Genomic DNA, 17886 nt, shown 5'->3' on the forward strand with positions numbered 1-17886 from the left:
AGCCACCTCTACAGCTTCATGGTGGACTACACCAAAGCCAGGCCATCTTCATCCACAGCCATGCGGGCTGGTGGAAACAGCAGCAATGAAAGGCAGGTGCAGGGCATCCAGAGAGATTGGAGCTGCCCCTGAGCCAAAAGCTGAGGCCTGTCCCATTGCAGGAACTCACCAGTCACACAACATTAGGCTGCAGTAAGCTGGTTCCCAGCGCCAGGCACAGCCAGAAGCAACAACCGAGATGCTGTACATGGCAAGAACACGATTGCCATGAGCTACAGGTACAGTATATCCCAAGCAGGCATGTAGTCATTGCCGTAACGCAGACACAGCCAGTGCCGAAGGGCTCTCCCCTGACATCCATCAGGCAGCAGCACTGCCCTCGGCACTCACCGCCCACCACGAGTCCAGTGAGCCCTGGAGAGTGCCCTTCCATTCCAGCCCCAGCTTCTCCAATACAGCAATGCCATCCAGCTGTGTCGTACCCTGATGCCCTGGCTGGCTGCCCGGTCAATAGCATGAAGAGAGCTACAGGGGCAGAGAAGGGCTATGAGGATGACTGGAGGAATGGAGAACCTATCTTACGAGAGGGGACTCAGAGCTTTCCTAATCAAACAAAGGCTGAGGGGAGATAGGATTGCACTATATAACTACAGCAGAGGGATAAATAACTCCTCTCCAAGAACAGGTGGCTATAACCTGGACCTCAAGAAGTGTTGGCTGAAAATTAAATGACAGTTTCTAACCATCAGAGGACTGAAGTTGTGGAATAGCCTCCTAAGGGGAGTAGTGGGGGCAAAACTAACTTGTTTTAAGACTGAGCTTGATAAGTTTATGGAGGGGATGGTGTGATGAGATTGCCAACAATGGCATGTGACCCAGCCATGTCTGCTAAAAGCAACTATCTCTAATGGCTGGTGAGGGACACTAGATGGAGAAGGCTCTGAGCTACTACACAGAATTCCAGTGTCTGGCTGGTGAGTCTCGCCCACATACTCTAACTGATCACTATATTTGGGGTCAGGAAGGAATTTTCCCAGGGTCAGACTGGCAGACTTCCTCTGCAGCATGGGGCACGGGACACTTGCTGATTTGAACTCAAGTAAATAGTTGAGTGTCTGTAACTTGAAGTCTTTAAATCAAAATTTGAGGCCATCACTAACTCAGCCAGAGACTAGGGGTCTATTACAGGAGGCGGTGGGTGAGGTTCGGTGGCCTGCAACATGCAGGTCAAACTAGATAACCCTGATGGTCCCTTCTAGCTTATGAGCCATCGGTGCTGGGTGACTGCTGGTTCATGTTCAAGGAGCTGTCTTCAGGCCTGCACACCAACAGCAAAACCTTGGGCTGTACGTCAGGACCCCCACTTTCTCTGCCACTGCTACTTAGTGCCCATTTCCACACACTTCTGTTGCTGGGCACTCCCTTTGGGGGCAGGAGGAGAAGGTTTTGGCTCAGCCCCCATGGCCCTTTCAGCAGTGAGCTGACAGAGTGGCCTGGGATGGCGAGGCTGAGAAACAGGGGAAGCTCTAGGCCAGCTAGCTACAGTCTGGCCCATATAGCACTTTTCCATTAACTCCAGCACCTTTCAGCTCCCTCCAAGGGTTTGACTGTCCAGAGCAGTGCAGGGACAGAGAGGCAAGCAAGAAGCTCTCTCGCCCCGGCTGCACAGGGGTCACTAGCCAAGTCCCTACCCGCACCTGCCTCTTCCCAGAAATCCTGGCTCCATAGAGAGTGAGGGAGCGACTGGGCCACGAGCAAAGCATGTTCTACCCTCTGTGCCATGCACAAGGAGCAACGCTGGGAACTGCTAGGCCGGGCTGCTTCACATCACCCCCACCGGCAGGGCTGAGGCTTAGCCACCATACTCCATCCCCAAGCCCCAGCCAGGCTATTTGGGCCGGGGGGTTAATGTTGGGGTGCGGCTGGGTTCTGGGTCCAGTTTCCTTTACAAAGCTACGTCAGGCTAACAACATTAGGTGAGCAGCCCCTGAAGCAGGGGGCTGCTTGTCCCTTAGGTAGCTCTGCTCATACTCTCCTCAGCACTTGGGGTTTCCTTTTTCCACTCAGGCTGGGCTCTATGCACCTTACATCGAGCAGCTTACAGCAGGCTGGGGAAGTTCTTCTTAGCAAAAGACTGCTTCCGTTGCAGAGCCACCGCCCCCATCCCCACAAAGCCCCCCATCGCTGCCCTCTCTGTGTACTGCTGGGGCTTGACTTCCTAATACATTCTGGCTGCTACAGGAGCACAGCAGTGGCTCTTTGCCAGAGCACAATGCGGTAGAGAGAGCACCTTATGGGGCTGCTTCGCTGCATCCATGGCAAACAAGGGAAGGACAGAGCTGGCATAGTGAGACCTGCAGGGGTTTGCTACTGGCTTGGAAACAGACAAACCCCCCCACCCCCCACAGGCCCTGGAGAGAAGAGCACGTTTGTGTAAGGTTAGGAGCCCCAGCTTGCCAGATCCACCCAGGAGAATGAATTTCTAAGGGCCTCCGTAGAGGGTTTGGGATGCCCCTTTGGAGAGCTCAGGAAATAAGGGAAGGCGACTTAGCAGAATGTGGACAGAGTGTTTGCTCCAGGGATCCTCTCCCTGGCCAGGATACAGAAGGGGGAAGTGCCCATAGCCAGGCACTGGGCACTCAAGCAGGGGGGATTTCAGACCTCACTGCTTGGCAGTACAGCACCTGGCACTGCTCTGCTCCAGGTGTCAGTCACACTGCATCCCTTCCCTAGCATTTCCCAGGATCCTTCTTTGATCTGAAGCACCATGTACCCTACTGGGGCAGCATCTGAGTAGACAGTAAAGCCCACAGCAACAGAAACGTGGGGGACGGAGGTAGACGACAGGCCAGCATGAGAGTGATTTTAAGACTGTTTCCCATGTACCGAGCTGAAATGATGCAGAGAATGAGAAGCAGCTAAGAGACAATTCCTGCATATTCCACCTCCAAATGGACACTTCCAGCAGAAACCCCACTGTACAACACAAGTCCTTCATGTCTCACCCCATTCAGACAGCAGTGTGCTAAGACAGTCGACTCCATTGAGCTTCTACTGATGCTCAGGGCCAGATACCAGGGAGAGCAGGATCTGTGAAGGGGGTAGAAGCCCAGGACTCCTGGGTTAAAAAATCACCCCCCGACCTATGTGATGCCAGAAACTCCAGAACACAGCAGGCTGGGATCTCTCACATAACTTGTCAGGCCTCCTTTGCATTACGCTAGCATCACGGATCCAACTGAAATCAACAACCCATTGTGCTAGGCACTGCAGAGATAGTGTAAGACAGTCCCTGTCCTCAAGAGCATTTCTAAACAGACATGAGAAAGGGTGGGATGGGGAAACTGAGGCACAGAGTGGGAAAGAGTCTTGCACAAGGTCACCCAGCTGAGAAGCAGCAGAGCCAGGAATAAACCCCCAGTCTGAGATGCTGCCTTTCCATCACAAAGCAGCTGAGACAGGTGCAGTGCCACTACATGTCTACTTTTCCAGGTTGCCCTAGGGGAGCAAAGGGTCCTGACTCATCAGTGCTTGATATGTGTTAAACCTGGGTGACAGACAAACCTGCTCCAGAGCAAGGACACATCCCCCACACAGTCAGACCACGCCATTTGTTGTTCAAAACTTTTATAGTCAGCAATAACAACAGGAAATCAGTTTTGCTGGCTTGCTTCAGGTGCGTTCTGGTTGGCCTGTAGCTGGTGGGAGCACAGCAGCTAGCCCTGCAGGTCACGTTAGCCTAGGGTGATTGGCCAGGCTAGAGGCAGAGTGCAAGCTCTGCAGGTTTGCTCTCAATTCCCTCTTAGGGGATCAGTGTGAATGGCCAGTGCAGTGATCTGGGGGGTGACCTGGGGAGTGCACACCATTCACCGAAGCAGAAAGCACATTTCTATCCACTTATAAATAGACTAAAAACCAAACACACACCATGAACAGTCTCCTCCACATGGGCAAAGGTGGGAACCCTGCACACTTCACACCACTCAGCCAACTTCCAGCCATTGTTCCAACACCCCCTGACTCTCCCACCAGCCCCTCCCAGCCCATTCCCTCACCAGGGCCATAGTGTGCTGTATGGCACAGACAAGGGACCTGCACTCCCTCCTCCAACACGGGCTAGGGCCATGGACTCAGACCCCAGCATTTATCTCCCTCCCCTGCAGGGCCCATGTCACAGGGACCCTCCCATGGTCTTGGATACAGTGCACTGCGAAGTTCAGTGTCACTGGCAGTGCAGGCCGGGGTACATGTGCTCCCACAGCAGCACCCTCAGCTCCCAGGCCAAACTCAGCACCCCGGCTAACACATTTGGGATCACACGGATTGACCACTCCTTGCAGCACAGTGCAGAGAAGCAGCTGTTTAGGCAGCCCCGAGGGTGCACTAAGTTGCTCGCAGCTGTTGGGAATGGCATGCAGTGTACATACCAGGGGCTGGCATCACATGTGTACATCCCAGCTGTTCCCAGAGCCCGAGCTCCCAATTCTGCCACCTGCTGCAGAGAACAAGGCAGGCAGGTGGGAGTCAGGGCCAAGGAGGCGCTAGCCCTGAGCAACACAGCAGAGAGCACAGATACCAGAAATGAGACACCCATGCTCATCAGCACAAGGCCGGTGTGGTCACCTACAGCAGGACTAAAAGGAATATAGGCCGTATGGCCTCATAACCCACCAGTAGCTAGGATGCTGTGCCCTGGCTCTGCCCATGGCTCCAGGCAAGGACATGAGCAGGAGGGCAGCTACATGGTGTGTGCACAGAGCTCGCAGACTGAGGGCACAATGGAGCCCAAAGCCATCTCCCTGGGCTTGAAGAGAACACCTGCCTATGGATCGACTCCCACACTTAACACAACTGTTTCTGAGGTGCAAGATTGCCATCCTACACAGCCAATGGGCCATTTGTTCCTGACTGGCCTCCCCAGAATGCCAGCAGCCATTGGGCCTAGGGCAGACCCCTCTGGAGGGCTGGCGGACCATTTGCTCAAGACTGGGTGACTCATGGGAGGGACACAAAGGGGGGCACCAACTAAAGGGGGCACATGACCCCGCCCCCTCCCCATACCATGTTAACAGGGGGGGGGCAGAAAGAGGAGAGGGGCTCTGTCCTCCTGCTGCAACAGGAACCGCAGTGGTGAAAGGAGCTGCTGTTAGATATGGATGAGCTGGGACTGAGCTTGCCCTAGCCTGCAGTGCAGCATGCACCTGCACTGGCTGCACATCATCCAGGGCTTGCCGATGGGCTCACTTGGAGAGGGCTACCATGAACTGCGATGCCAGGTGCATACCAGTCATGCCCAGGAAGCCTCCATCCCATGACTGGCAGGGGGCAGAGGGCTTGGGGGATAAGGAACCCCACGGGAGAGCTCAGGAGAGTCAGGCACATTGGGAGTGACCAGAGACACTTTCTACTTCTGTCTAACATCAAAGCTTATATTATATTATAAAATCCAGAGGGCAGGGCCGCCCCACCCAGAATACAAACAGCAGGGAGCACAGCTCTGTGGCCAGCCAGGCTCAGGGCTGCTCCAGCGCACGGCTTGGCCATCCTGGAACTAAGCTACTTCTAGAGAGGGGAGCTGAGGAAAGAGGGAGCAGTGCAAGTGGCCTGTGGCAGGCGGGCAGAATGGAGGCAGCGAGCTCCTTAGGGCTGGTCCTTTGCATCAGGGTCTTTATCGTAGATGTAACTTCCAACAGCTCCAGTGTTCACTCCTGCAACAGAGAAAGAGCCCCTTGTAAGGGCAGGGCCAGGAGAGCCAGGCAGGGTGCTGAGTGCAGATACCTCTCCTTAGCCTGGGGGCTGCACAGAGCCCCAGCCAATATGGCTGTGGAGAAATGGAAGGGGAAGGTCAGAAAAGGGACGGAGGGCGAGTGGAAGACCAAGAGCCTGGCCATCCCTGCCTGGGATCCAGTAGTGCGAGCAGCTTGCCCTCCCACATTAGGGAACTATGCCCCATAGCCGAGGACTCACCACTCCATGGGCTGGGAGCGTAGGGAACCCAAGTGGGGAGCAGTTAGTCAGAAAGGGGCAATGGAAAAGTGTGGGGGGGGGGGGCTGAGCAGTAGGGGAAATATTTGCATAAGGGCCCTCACCAAGGAGTCAGAGGATCCTCACCCAGCTGAGCCCCGTGCACCCCCTGGCCCCTAAAGGGAGCTAGGGGACTGTGATCAATCTGTGTTCTGCTGGCCGGGTTCCAAAATGCAGCAAGCCTCCCGTTTCATCCATGGGCCCCACAACACTTCCCCGGTCCTGGGCAACGGCTGGCACAGTTAGCAAGGGACTGCCCTCCCTCCTGGAGCCTCTGGGTGTACTGGGGCACCTGACATACCCCCCGGGCTATCTGCTCCAGCGTCCTATAAACCAATAGATGGCACGGCCAGCTGGGGGGACGGTGTGTGGGTGAGGACCTTACAAATGGGAGAATATCCTGCAGAGGCAGCAGGCCCAGTCACTGCTGCCCCATGGCTCCCTCCCCCTCCCTACACTCCAACCTACCCCTCCCTCCCACACCCCCATTCTGGCCTCTGGACACTTCCCGCCCACCTCCAGTTCTGTGCAGCACACTCACCCTTTGGCCCAAAGAGGATCCCGTAGCAGGGCTTGTGGCAGTATGGCTGCCCATCGTGCTGCGAGAGGGCAAAGCAAGACACACATCAGTGCCATCCCAACCCAAGAGATGCAGGAGAACATGATGCAGATGTCCACTCACCCAGGCCCCTCCCTGGGGCACAGCCTTGCCAAGGCAGCACAGTGGGGGTGGGCTCCCCAGCATCCCACCCCAACTGCACACAGCTCCTGGAGAGACATTGCTTGATTTGCATTGCCCTGAAGCTCCCAATGTGGCTGGTTTGCTACTAAAAGCCCTGGCCCCCCGACAGCTCTGCCAATGGCCCCAGGCCTGTGCTGCTGTCTCCCTGCTAGCGCAGCACTTGCTCTGCCCGTCTGCACTCCGTGGCATAGACAGTCCCTCAATGCCTGGATCATGGAGCACAGACTTCATCTCACTGATGTCCTGCATCACTTGGATCCACAGAGCCCTTTGTGCTGCGAGTGGCCCAGCAGCGTTGAGCAATGGGAACCTCCCCCAGGTGTCCACACTCGCCTTCCAGCAGCCAGGGCTGCCCCCAGCCAACAGCCCAGGCTGCCCCCAGCCAACAGCCCCAGCTTTTCATTTAAGTCCAGTCTGTCCTCTGGTGGGCATGCCTGGGATCACTGGAGCACGCGATAGCAGGAGTGGTGCTCAGCTCACAAATGTGGGGAGTGCTCCCCAGCCCTGGGATGAGATTACAGGGTGCAGCTATTCCCATGAGACCATCCCTGGGGGGGGATCAGAACGTCACGGGATCAGATCATCATGGGGCTCTGCCCTGCCCCTGCTGCAGCCACTGCTGCTGCTGCTACACGGCCATGTAGGCCACGAGCATTTGTCACCCACTGCACACAGGTGTCTGTCCAACACAGCCCTCCCCTCCAATGTTGCAGGGCCAGAAATGCTGCCTGACTGCAGCATCCTCCCAGGAGAGAGGCCAAGGCCTCAGACCTGTCGGAGCAGGAGCAGTGTGGGGGGAGAAGGGGCCTGCAGTTGTGGCTGGAATCTGAATGCAGTGATTGGAATCTGAAGCTCCAGCAACAATGGGGAGGCATAGAGATAAAACCCTTCTGGCCACTAGAGGCCAGGACTGCTCCCAGCAGCCCCACACTCCACTCTCACTGCATTTAGCGCACGGGAGACACCATGACAGATCAGCTCTGGGGGAACGGAACCGCTACAGTACATCTTTTATCCCTTTACACTGCACGAGCCCAGGCCTGGCTGTTGGCATGTAGGATTTGGGGTACTGGCCTGGTCTGCACCTGGAGTCCTCAAATCACCAGACAATTAGCCAGCCAGGGTACGCTCAGATGACTGATTCTGCCTTAGGGGTCCTGGTGATCCCCAGGGGCAGGCAGCGAGCACCAAGGACCAGGGAGAGGTCACAGGCGGAAAAGCCATTGGCCAAGCTGGGCAAGAAGCAGGGGGCTGTGCCCAGCTGAGCAGCAGGGGTGTGAAGTGAGGTGGGAGGGTCAGATGGGATGCTAGCCAGGGTGCAAGGACTCTCTCTGCTCCAGAGCTGAGGCCAGCTCCCCCAACATATCCCTTCCTCTCGTCTGGGTGGGTCACACCAAGTTTCCTGGGATCACGGCTGGGTGCAGCCCAACTCCAGACACTTCCCCCCAGGGCACAGGCCATCACTGCTGTAAAGGCAGCAATCAGGAGAGGGGCAGGGGAACAAAACATCCAGTCCAGGGGTCGTACCCCATCCCTCGCTAGGCCGAACGTGCACATGCACCAGTGTGAGGGGAAGGAGGTGGTGACAAAAGCCTGCACCAGAGCACACATGGGGCAATCAGATCACAGCGTGTGCTCAGTCCTTACCTCCGCGTGGCCGCCAGGGGTCAGAGTCTTGCTGCAGCGCTCGCAGCGCAGGCAGGGGCGGTGCCAGTCCTTCCCCAGTGAAGTCACCTTCTCGGCTGGAGCAGAAACAAGAAGGGACATATTCCAGTGGGAGCTCTTCATTCCCTGCCTTGGCTTGAACACGTCCAAGCCGGGGCTTCCACAGTGTCAGCTCGCCCCTGGCAGCATCCACACAGCTACAGGCAGACTGAGACCATCCCGATGGGGCAGCCCAAGGGACTGTGGGTAATCTCGCAGATGTCCCAGTTGGCCACACTAGGGGAGCCTTCGCCTGAGAACTGCCCCTTCTTAGCCATGGGGCAAGAGAGCCTCAGCGCTCACACACCGCTCCCACAGCTGCCAGGTTCCTACCCCCTTAGCCCTGCTGCCCAAAGACCCAGTGTCTGGGTCAAGCCAAGTGGGAAACCTGCTGGCAGCAGTGTGACAGCTGAGCCAGACTGCTCTTGAATCAGGCCTCCAGCAGCAAGAGGCTGCACAACACCCTCTCCACAGGCAGGCTTTGCTCTTGGAGAGCTGACATGTTGCTAGCATCCCATAAAACCTTTGCAAAGAGCAGCTTAGGCCTTTACTGAAGTGTCTTTTCTTTCTCCCTGGAGAGAGTCAGCTGCACCCGTACCCTGACATGCTGCTGAGCATGTTACTGAGCCTTAATGAAAGCTGTCTCCTACCCAACCACAGCAGCAGCAAAGAGGTAAAATAAGCCCTCAGAAGTGACAGCTCCAGCACCTCCCGGGGACCATGTAAATATTAACCTAGGTAACAAAAGAGCCAAATTCCCTGCTGGCAAAATGTCACTGACTTCAGAGAATGTAGCCCAAACCTTTGTAACATTAGTGGGAGTCATGAGATGGCACTGTCACAAACAGCCTTACAAATTCTGCGTGGGTGACTGTATGAGCATGTGTGTGTTGGAAACATGCCTATTGTTAGTTGTGGTGCAATTCCACTTAGAACGTAAACATGTTACTACCTGTACAATCTGTTCCTCGACCTACAGTGTTGCATCAATTTAGCTAAAAATGTGATTTTAAACCAATTTAGACTCGCCCACACCTAGCCTCCCAGATACCTCCTCCCCAAAGGCCCCACAACCCCCTCCACTGAAGTAGTCTCATCCTCCAGGCCCCCCATTTAAGCAGCTGAAAGCCTCCTGCAGAGGAATGACTGCCTTGTGGTTAAGGCTCCCAAGTCTCAGTCCAGTGACCTGGGTTCCACTGCTGGAAGTGCCAAAGATGCTCCATGTGACCTTGGGCAGGTCATATATCCTCTCTGGGCTTCCCAGCAGTAAAACAGGGCTAGTAATCCTTTGTCGGCCATTTCCACTTAGTCTAAGTGCTGTGGGGCAAGGCCTCCCTCTTCCTATGTGTATGTGCATCACCTAGCCCTGATCTCTATTAGGAACTTCCCACAGTGCAAACAAGTGACCCTGGGGCATAAGCAGGAAACACTAAGGGAGCCGGCCTGGTCCTTACCGAAGTAGACTCTTTTGCCACAGCGCGGGCACATGTTGGGTTCCCCGGTGAAGGTGGTGACACTGGAGGCTGAAAGACAGGAGAAGAGTTTCTTTAACACCCTAAAGAAATCAGCTACATGGACCCCACACACACACCAGTGGTACTGCAGCACCCATGGGCCCTCTCTCCAGGTAAATTCAGAGCTCACCATCTCCAGCTGGCAACCAACAATGAACCGTGCCCTTGGAAGGGGGCTTTCATTCGCTGCAGAAACAACAGGCTAAAGCTACCATTAAAAATCAGAGCCAGGCCAGACCAGATCTACGCTATAAATGTACATCGGTATAACTCTGTCGCTCAGGGTTGTGAAAAATCGGTGTAGACAGTGCTATGTTAACTGCAGAGCTTCTCCCGTTGACAGAGCTATTGCCTCTCATGGAGGTGGATTAACTACGCTGATGGGAGATGTGCTCCCATTAGTGTAGTAACATCTTCGCTGCAGCATTTCAAATGTAGATCTATCCCAGTCTCTTTAATGAGTGTAGGGCCTGCATTAAACAGCGCCCTCCCTTCTGCCCTGAATCCTCCACCAGACGAGATCTCAGCCCATTGGTGCACATCATTATTTGCTTTTGAAAGTGGTGTGGCGGAGGTAGCTCATCGGTGACTGAGTGACGGCTCTGGTGCAAAGAAAATAGCATACGGTCATGGTCATTTCTACTAAGCAGATTAGGTTGGGTGGACATGAACATGGAGATACTCCCTCCTTGTTAGCCCTGAGGGTGTTTGCAGCACGGGAAATGCACAGCCAGGGATGGCAGGGAGAGACACAGAGCAGCGTGCAAGGGGAAAAGGCGTAGGGCTGGTGAAAGATGTGAAGGGGCAGACACACAACAAGGGGAAGGGGAGCACCCCAAGGGCAGAGGGTGAGAAAGTTCAGGCAGGAGCGCCTCACAATGCTCTTTAATCCCCGAGGGTACGTCTTCGCGTAGTTAGATTGAGCAAGAAACAACACTCGAGCAACACACAGCATCATGTTAGCAGCTGATAAGCTGTGCTAATGCAAGCAGTAGCCTGTACCCCAAGAGGCCAGCCACTTGAACTCTAGTTCAAACCCCACTATACTCAGGTTAAGGGTTTGTGCATGTGGACGAAGCTTGAGTTACGGGCAACATTCGAGTGAACTTCGCAGTGAAGACATAGGCCTTCAAGGGCACCTGGGAGAATTCTGCGGGAGCAAACCCAATGATGCACTTTAGCTTTCAGAGCTGGCAGGCAGGCCAAGGGTGGGTGAATCTACACTGGGGACATGCACTGGCAACAGCCAGGCTACCCCCATGCAACGCCTTTGCTTTATAAGCATCTCAGCAGCAGCCAGAGCAGACGAGCTCTCAGCAGGTCTATCAGCCAGCTCACTCTAAGGGATTTCACTCGAACTGGTTTGGTGCCAGTCTGGATGTGGACAAGCTGATATAGTTCTGACAGTCCTACAGTTACTATCCCATAGTGCCTTCTGAGCTATCCCGGAACACACTGCTTCTGGGAGCTGTGCCAGGAACTGTGGGGTAAGTACCCAAAGGGCACGGCATCGGAAACAGCTTCAAACAGGGCTACCACAGGGCAATCCTGCAAGGGCTCTTTCAGCAACTCAGCAAAGACATACATGCTCCGTGGGCTCAAACCTGCTCAATCCCCTGCTATAGCACCCACCCAGCCCTCAGGGGTTGTGTCAGTGGGGACATATGGCCTAGTCTCTGCAAAGACCACCACCAGAGCGTAATCAGGTCCACTGTACCATCATCCAGGCCACGGTGTGGACCCACATGTACCTGAATGCAGGCTGCAGCAGCTGCTGTCTGGAGTGACACAGTTCTTCTGGAGAGTCCCACAGCAACACATGCACCGTGCTATGGGTGCCCCCTAGTGGTCATTACAATCAGCACATGCAAAGCAGAGGGAGCACCCAGAATCGCTTCAGTGCCCTCATTCCACTCACAGCGGAGCTTTGCTGTCACTGCGCTAAGTCCCTGGCCACGCAGCAGCTAGTGGCACACGTGCAGGTCTGAACCAGGGCCATGAAGTCTTAGCTACCATCCCCACCCAACCTTCCCTTGCCTCATCTGCCCCCTTGCCGGAGTTCCCCGGTCAGCTAGCAAGGTTCTCACAGCAGAGTGCAGTGCCATACTGGCTTTCCAGCCTATTTCCCGCTTCAGCACTCACCTCTGCTGGGCGCCTTCGGTGGGCCACTGACTTTCTTCTCTTCTACCTTCGAAACATGCTCAATGGGCCCAGAAGCCAGCTGCTCTTCCATCTGAGGCTTCTCATAGATATAGGAGCCAGCTCCACCGATATTCACACCTGCAATGGGAGTATCAGCGTTTGAGGCTGTTGGATCAAAGATGCTCTTCTGGTCTTTCCACCTCTCCCACAGGGCCATTACGAAAGGCAAGCCTTGGCCAGCCTGCACTCCCAGCTCCGGCTGGAGCTGCCGGTCTCTCCAGCACTCCTGCTCTGCCGGCCCAGGGACATGTCCTGCCAGATGTGCTCTCACTGTACCTTTCCCAAGATGTACAGCTGGGAAGGGGCGTGTCTGCAGCCTCCTTCAAATGGCCTCCTGTCCCCTCTCCCGTCCACAAGCTGGAGGTAGTCACCACTACAGCTCTACCCCACATGGCTCTCTCCTGGGACTGTTTTACCACCTGGGAGGCAATGCTGTCTGAGCGACCAGCCCTCCCTGTGGTTTGCAAGGGAGCTGTCATGACTTCTCCCCTGAAACATCTAACCTCCAGCTCTGTGAAGAGCAAGTTCCATTGAACTCTCTGCCGATCTGCAGCCACTCAGTGTGGGATTTGGGGCCGTGAAGCGCTAAGATGGTGGCTCTTTGGATTCCCTGGAGGAATCCCTCACACAGCTTTGGCCTGTGCTGGCCTGAGTCTGGGGCAGTTGTCAGGGCCCTAAACTCTTCTCTTAAAACCTAGGATAGGACAAATGCTCTGAATAGCTGCATGAATTACTGCAGCCCTGAAAATGGGCAACATTCATCTTTCTGCCTTTGGACGTCCATTTCTCATACCAAGGGGAGGCTGGTCAGGAGGCAGACGTACCTTTTGGACCAAACAATGTTGCATAGCATGGCTTGTGGCAGAAGGGGCTCCCGTCATGCTGTGGGAGAGAGAGAGAAGGGGCGTTAGGAATAGAGGTTAGCAGGGGCTTTTCGCCTGGCATCTCTAGTGCCAGACACCAAATCCCTGGGACACACTAGCTGCAATACCAGGCATTACTGAGGGGCAGGAGCTTACGTTCGTTAAGTGTCTGTAAAATATACACGAAGAGACAAAAAGGGAATGAATTTGTAGACCAACATTGAGGGAGTCCTGTTACACATACTAGTCAAACAGTTTACACAGACAGGCAGAGCATTCTGGGAAAGGGGAGGGAACTTCACAGTAAGATGTACTGCACTCTACCTCTTACGTACAGCGTTCCTCACAAAAGACCTCCAGCCCTGCCCAAGAACACCTCCCATTGCCCACCATTAGCTTCATCTAGAGCAGGGGTGGGCAATCTACGGCCTGCGGGCCATATCTGGCCTGCCAGTTGATTTAATCTGTCCCTCGAGCTCCTGCTGGGGAGCAGGGCCTGGGGCTTGTCCCACTCCCGCGCTTCAGCCGAGGAGCGGGGTCAGTGGCTGCTTCATGCGCACCTGCCACAGCTCCGCACAGCTCCCGGAAGCAGCAGCATGTCCTCTCTCCGGCTTCTAGGTTTAGGGGCAGCCAGGGGGCTCCACCCTCTGCCCCCACCCAAATCATTGCCCCCCCTGCAGCTCCCATTGGCCAGGAACTGTGGCCAATGGGAGCTGCAGGAATGGCGCCTGTGGACAGGACAGTGCGCTGAGCCACCTGGCTGCACCTCCGTGTAGGACCTGGAGGGGGACAAGACGCTGTTTCCGGGAGCTGCTTGAGGTAAGCACTGCTGGAGCCTGCACCCCTGAGATCCCCCCACGCCCCAACCCCAGCCCTGATCCCCCTGCTACCCTCCAATCCCCTCGATCCCAGCCCAGAGCACCCTTCCACACCCCAAACCCCTCATTCCCAGCCCCACCACCTCCAGCCAGAGCCCTCACCCTCCCCACCCTAACCCCCTGCCCCAGCCCAGAGCTCCCTCCTACACTCTGAACTCATTTCTGGGTCACCCCAGAGCCTGCACCACCAGCCAGAGAACCTCCCTCCCTCCTGCACCCCAACCCCAATTTCGTGAGCATTCATGGCCCGCCATACAATTTCCATACCCAGATGTGGCCCTCGGGCCAAAAAGTTTGCCCACCCTGATCTACAGTAATACCAATAGCCCACCGGCTTTCCTTTCTGATAGCCCAGCAGTTACAGCACTATCCTGGGACTTGAGACACCCAGGTTCAATTCCTGCCCTGCCCCAGACTCCCTGCATGACCTTGGGCTAGTCACTTTTTGCCTTAGTTTCCCACCTGTTCAATGGGAAAACAGCACTGCTTTGCCTCACCGGGCAGTTGTGAGGAAAAAAGCATTGAAGACTGAGGTGCTCAGATACTGTGGTGACGGAGGGGACCTTGCAAGGTCCTAGATAGATGTATCAGGTTTACATTCTCCTGTCTGAGGGGAGCATATGACAGTCACCACACTGGGGGACTGAACCACAGACATCCAGAGCTGGAAGCATGAACGGGTACAGCTTGAGCTCAAGAATCAAGCCCCTGTTGCTGAGGGCTGTTACAGAGTAATATCCTGTGTGGATAAACACTGAGAGGGACCCATAACACAAACTCACCACTGGTAACACGTACAGACCCAGAGATGGCTCGCCTCGCCCCCTGTGCTGGAATTGTGGAGCCCCACTCCAGTGAATCAGGGGCCTGCCACAAAGCACTAACTGAACCAAATGTAACTGAGCTGTCACTAGCACCTTGTGCCCTCCTTCAGGTATCTCAGGGCTACACACAGCTGAATCCAGAGCGGAGCACAGCATCCATTTCAATAACTAACACTAAATACACAGCCCCGGGCTTTCACTTCTGTGAATATTCTGGGGGTTTCATGTTAATGTATCTCCCAAAGGAATTCAATTATCCCATAAAATAACCACAAGAGAGAGGGCACATCAGAACTCACGCGCAGTTCAGCTCAACAGGCTCTCAGAGCTGAAACTCTGCAACATGACACAAGGATCTGGTAACATACGATTTTGCTTTTTAACGTATTCTGCAGGTTGGACTTCCCTTGTTTATATGCTTATTTTGGGGGATTATTTAATGTCTTGGGAGCCACACATCCTGGCAAGACCAGACCATTTATTTTAAGTGATTTCCATCTACTGTGGAGTTCAGATTGCATTATTACTATAATACTTTTAGACTTGGACATGGGGAGTTTGTATATATAAACAGAGGTCAGATTTTCAAGCTTTGGTGGTTTAAAGTGAGACACCTAAATCCATGTATAGACCCCTTACTAATTGGTCTGATTATCAGCAGTCAGAATGTCCATAACTCCAGCTCTCTGTTTTGAATTTGGTCACCCTTTGTTGTGCAGCCTGTGGAGCCGCAACATAGCTTCATTTTTTGGTGCTCATCTGTCTTAATTGATTTTGGGGTACTTTAATTTCCGATTGGTCAGTTTAGTCACACCAGGAGATATTTCCAAATGCATTTCTTTTAAAACAAAACAAAGAAAACCAATGAACGATTCAGCTGAAAATGTCAAAAGGTTAAAAAAAAAGAAGTCCCGTTTGAAAACATATGGAATGAAAACCCCTCCCAAATCTCTGCAATTCCCAGTGATCGTTACAATGAGAACTATCACACACAAAGGCTCAGATGAAGCAGAGGGGGCCAGTCCATTTAAAAACAAACAAATAAAATCTCCTTTCTAAATAGCTTTTCTGCAACATGGCAGCACGTGCAGGGGGAAGGACTGGGATAAGGTATTATCAGTCTGCATTTGACACCATGCATAACTCACTCGTGCATAACACATCCATCCCGAATCATATCAATAAACCCCTTTACACATGCCACTTTCCTGCTGCTGCCCTCATTCCTCCCACCTCCATGCTGCATCCCATTCTCACTAGCAAAACGAAGAGAGAACATCCCCAGGAAGCCATGATACCATTCCCTCCTCGGGTCCCTCCCTAGGCATGGTTGCTATGGTGCTTGCCTCATCAGAGCCATTATCTGCTCACATTATCGAACAGGGGCTGATTGCTTAGAGGAAAAGCAGTTTTCTCTCTGGACAGAGTGATAAGGAGCAAGAGTTTTCCCCCCTTATGTCATGCCCTTATCACAAGGACTGGAGCATGTGCACTGCCATTGATTGGAGGGGCGGGGTGGGACAGGGGTTGGGACAGCCAGCAGGCAGGAGAGAATGTTATTCCAGCTCCTGGCAGCAGTTTCCCACCAACCAGTGGGAAGTGAGTCAAAGAAAAGAGAAAGTATTTTTGGGCTCTGGCAGCTGGGCTCTGCGAGGGCTGGGATGCTGAGCACACACGCTCTGCAAAGAGTGAAAAAGGAAGTCAACTGGCCATGTGTCTGTCTCCTTGGTAAATGTGGAATGCATCCCCAGGGGCCGAATTCGCTGCCTCCCATGCAGTACACTGGAAGGCCTGGGCCCATCCAGATGGGACTCTGGAGAACCAAAGCACATGCCTCTGGGGTGAGTCACCAACAGAAGTGTTCTCCTCCTAGGCATTGGGCACTCTCAGCCTTGCTGGCAGGGGGAAAGGTGCAAGACACTTTGCGTGCCATGTTGCTTTGCTGGTTTAAACATACCAAGATTTTCCACATATTTCACACCCCAAAAATTGTTTATTTGCTGCAGCACATCCTGAAACGGAGTAATGAACAAGTCTGACTAGGAGTCAGTGTAGCACCCCAGCTCTGCCGGCACTGCTCCACACTCCCAACACACCTGTCTTTGACCTGCTGCACCCTCTACTGTTCCATTCTGCTCCATACCATCCCCCTGTACTTCACTATCCCATTTCTAAGCCCGTCCCCCCACAGCTACTCACCAACACATCTCATGCTGAACTGCATCACCCCGATATTCCACGCTTGGGCCCCACTAACAGCTCTGCCAGTCATCCTCAAGCCTCAGCTACCACACCCTCTCCGGCAATGGTGCAAGGAGCTGTGATCGACCCCATCCAGCGCCAGGTAGCAGTGCAGGCATGGCAGCCACAGAAATGGGCAGGGTCTGCACTAGGGAATCCTGAATCGGAGGGGGATGAAGAGCTTGTCTGGACTGGAGCACTCTTCCTCGGATCCCAGGACCCGAGACTGAGATACAGATCAAGGACTCCGCAGCATCCCCAATCTTTGGTCATGGTGTATATAAGAGCGAAGATTAAAGTAACATAAAAAGACAGCCACAAACATCCCCTGGGCTGTCTGTACCCCAAGCGCTCCCCACCACCAGCCCCATGTCATTGCTGACAAGACCCTCTCCCCCATCTTCCCATTTCAGTGTTTGGATCAAACTCCAAACAGTCAGGAACTTCTCCCAGAAGCCAGTATTTCTGGATCAGTCCGAGAGCAGGAGCAGCTGCTCTTGGGTCCCTCACTACCTGAAGACTGTTATTCATTGGGCTCAGGTTGTCCTGCTTGAGATCTGGCAGGTTCCTGGGTTTCTAAACAGAGGAGCAATCAGCAAAAGAGCAAGCAAGAACGAAAGCAAGTGAGCAAGAGGTGGGCAGGAAGAACTTGTGCCAGTACACCATGCTTTAAGAAAATGCAAGCCACGCACAGGTCCCAGCACGCCACACACTACTAAGCCCAGCGGGCAGGCCACACTGCATTCTGGGCACTGCGCCCCTGACAGTGGGAGAGGGAAAAGCCTAAGCCTTTCCCTCATGGTGCCGAGCCCAGGATCTTCCCTGATGTTGAGGGCATCCAACGATTACACCTCAGGTCACAACATCAAAGCCCTGCCCAGCCCACGACAGCCC

At 54.2% G+C, this 17886-nt stretch overlaps 1 protein-coding gene across 2 annotated transcripts in view; it reads right to left on the reverse strand.

Annotated features, from left to right (window-relative positions):
- Positions 1-3610: 3610 nt before the first annotated feature.
- LOC119859875 (cysteine-rich protein 2) overlaps positions 3611-17886 on the reverse strand; it is a 59464-nt gene continuing 45188 nt past the window's right edge. For both annotated transcript variants that reach the window (XM_038412679.2, XM_043520250.1), the window contains 6 exons: positions 13011-13068; positions 12127-12264; positions 9925-9993; positions 8414-8508; positions 6566-6623; positions 3611-5708 (listed from right to left, as the gene is read on the reverse strand). In XM_038412679.2, the coding sequence (XP_038268607.1) occupies positions 5641-5708; positions 6566-6623; positions 8414-8508; positions 9925-9993; positions 12127-12264; positions 13011-13068 (486 nt within the window). In that variant the 3' untranslated portion in view covers positions 3611-5640. The remainder of the gene's footprint in view (positions 5709-6565; positions 6624-8413; positions 8509-9924; positions 9994-12126; positions 12265-13010; positions 13069-17886) is intronic.

This window comes from Dermochelys coriacea, chromosome 8 (genome assembly GCF_009764565.3).
Source record: "Dermochelys coriacea isolate rDerCor1 chromosome 8, rDerCor1.pri.v4, whole genome shotgun sequence".
NCBI lineage: Eukaryota > Metazoa > Chordata > Testudines > Dermochelyidae > Dermochelys > Dermochelys coriacea.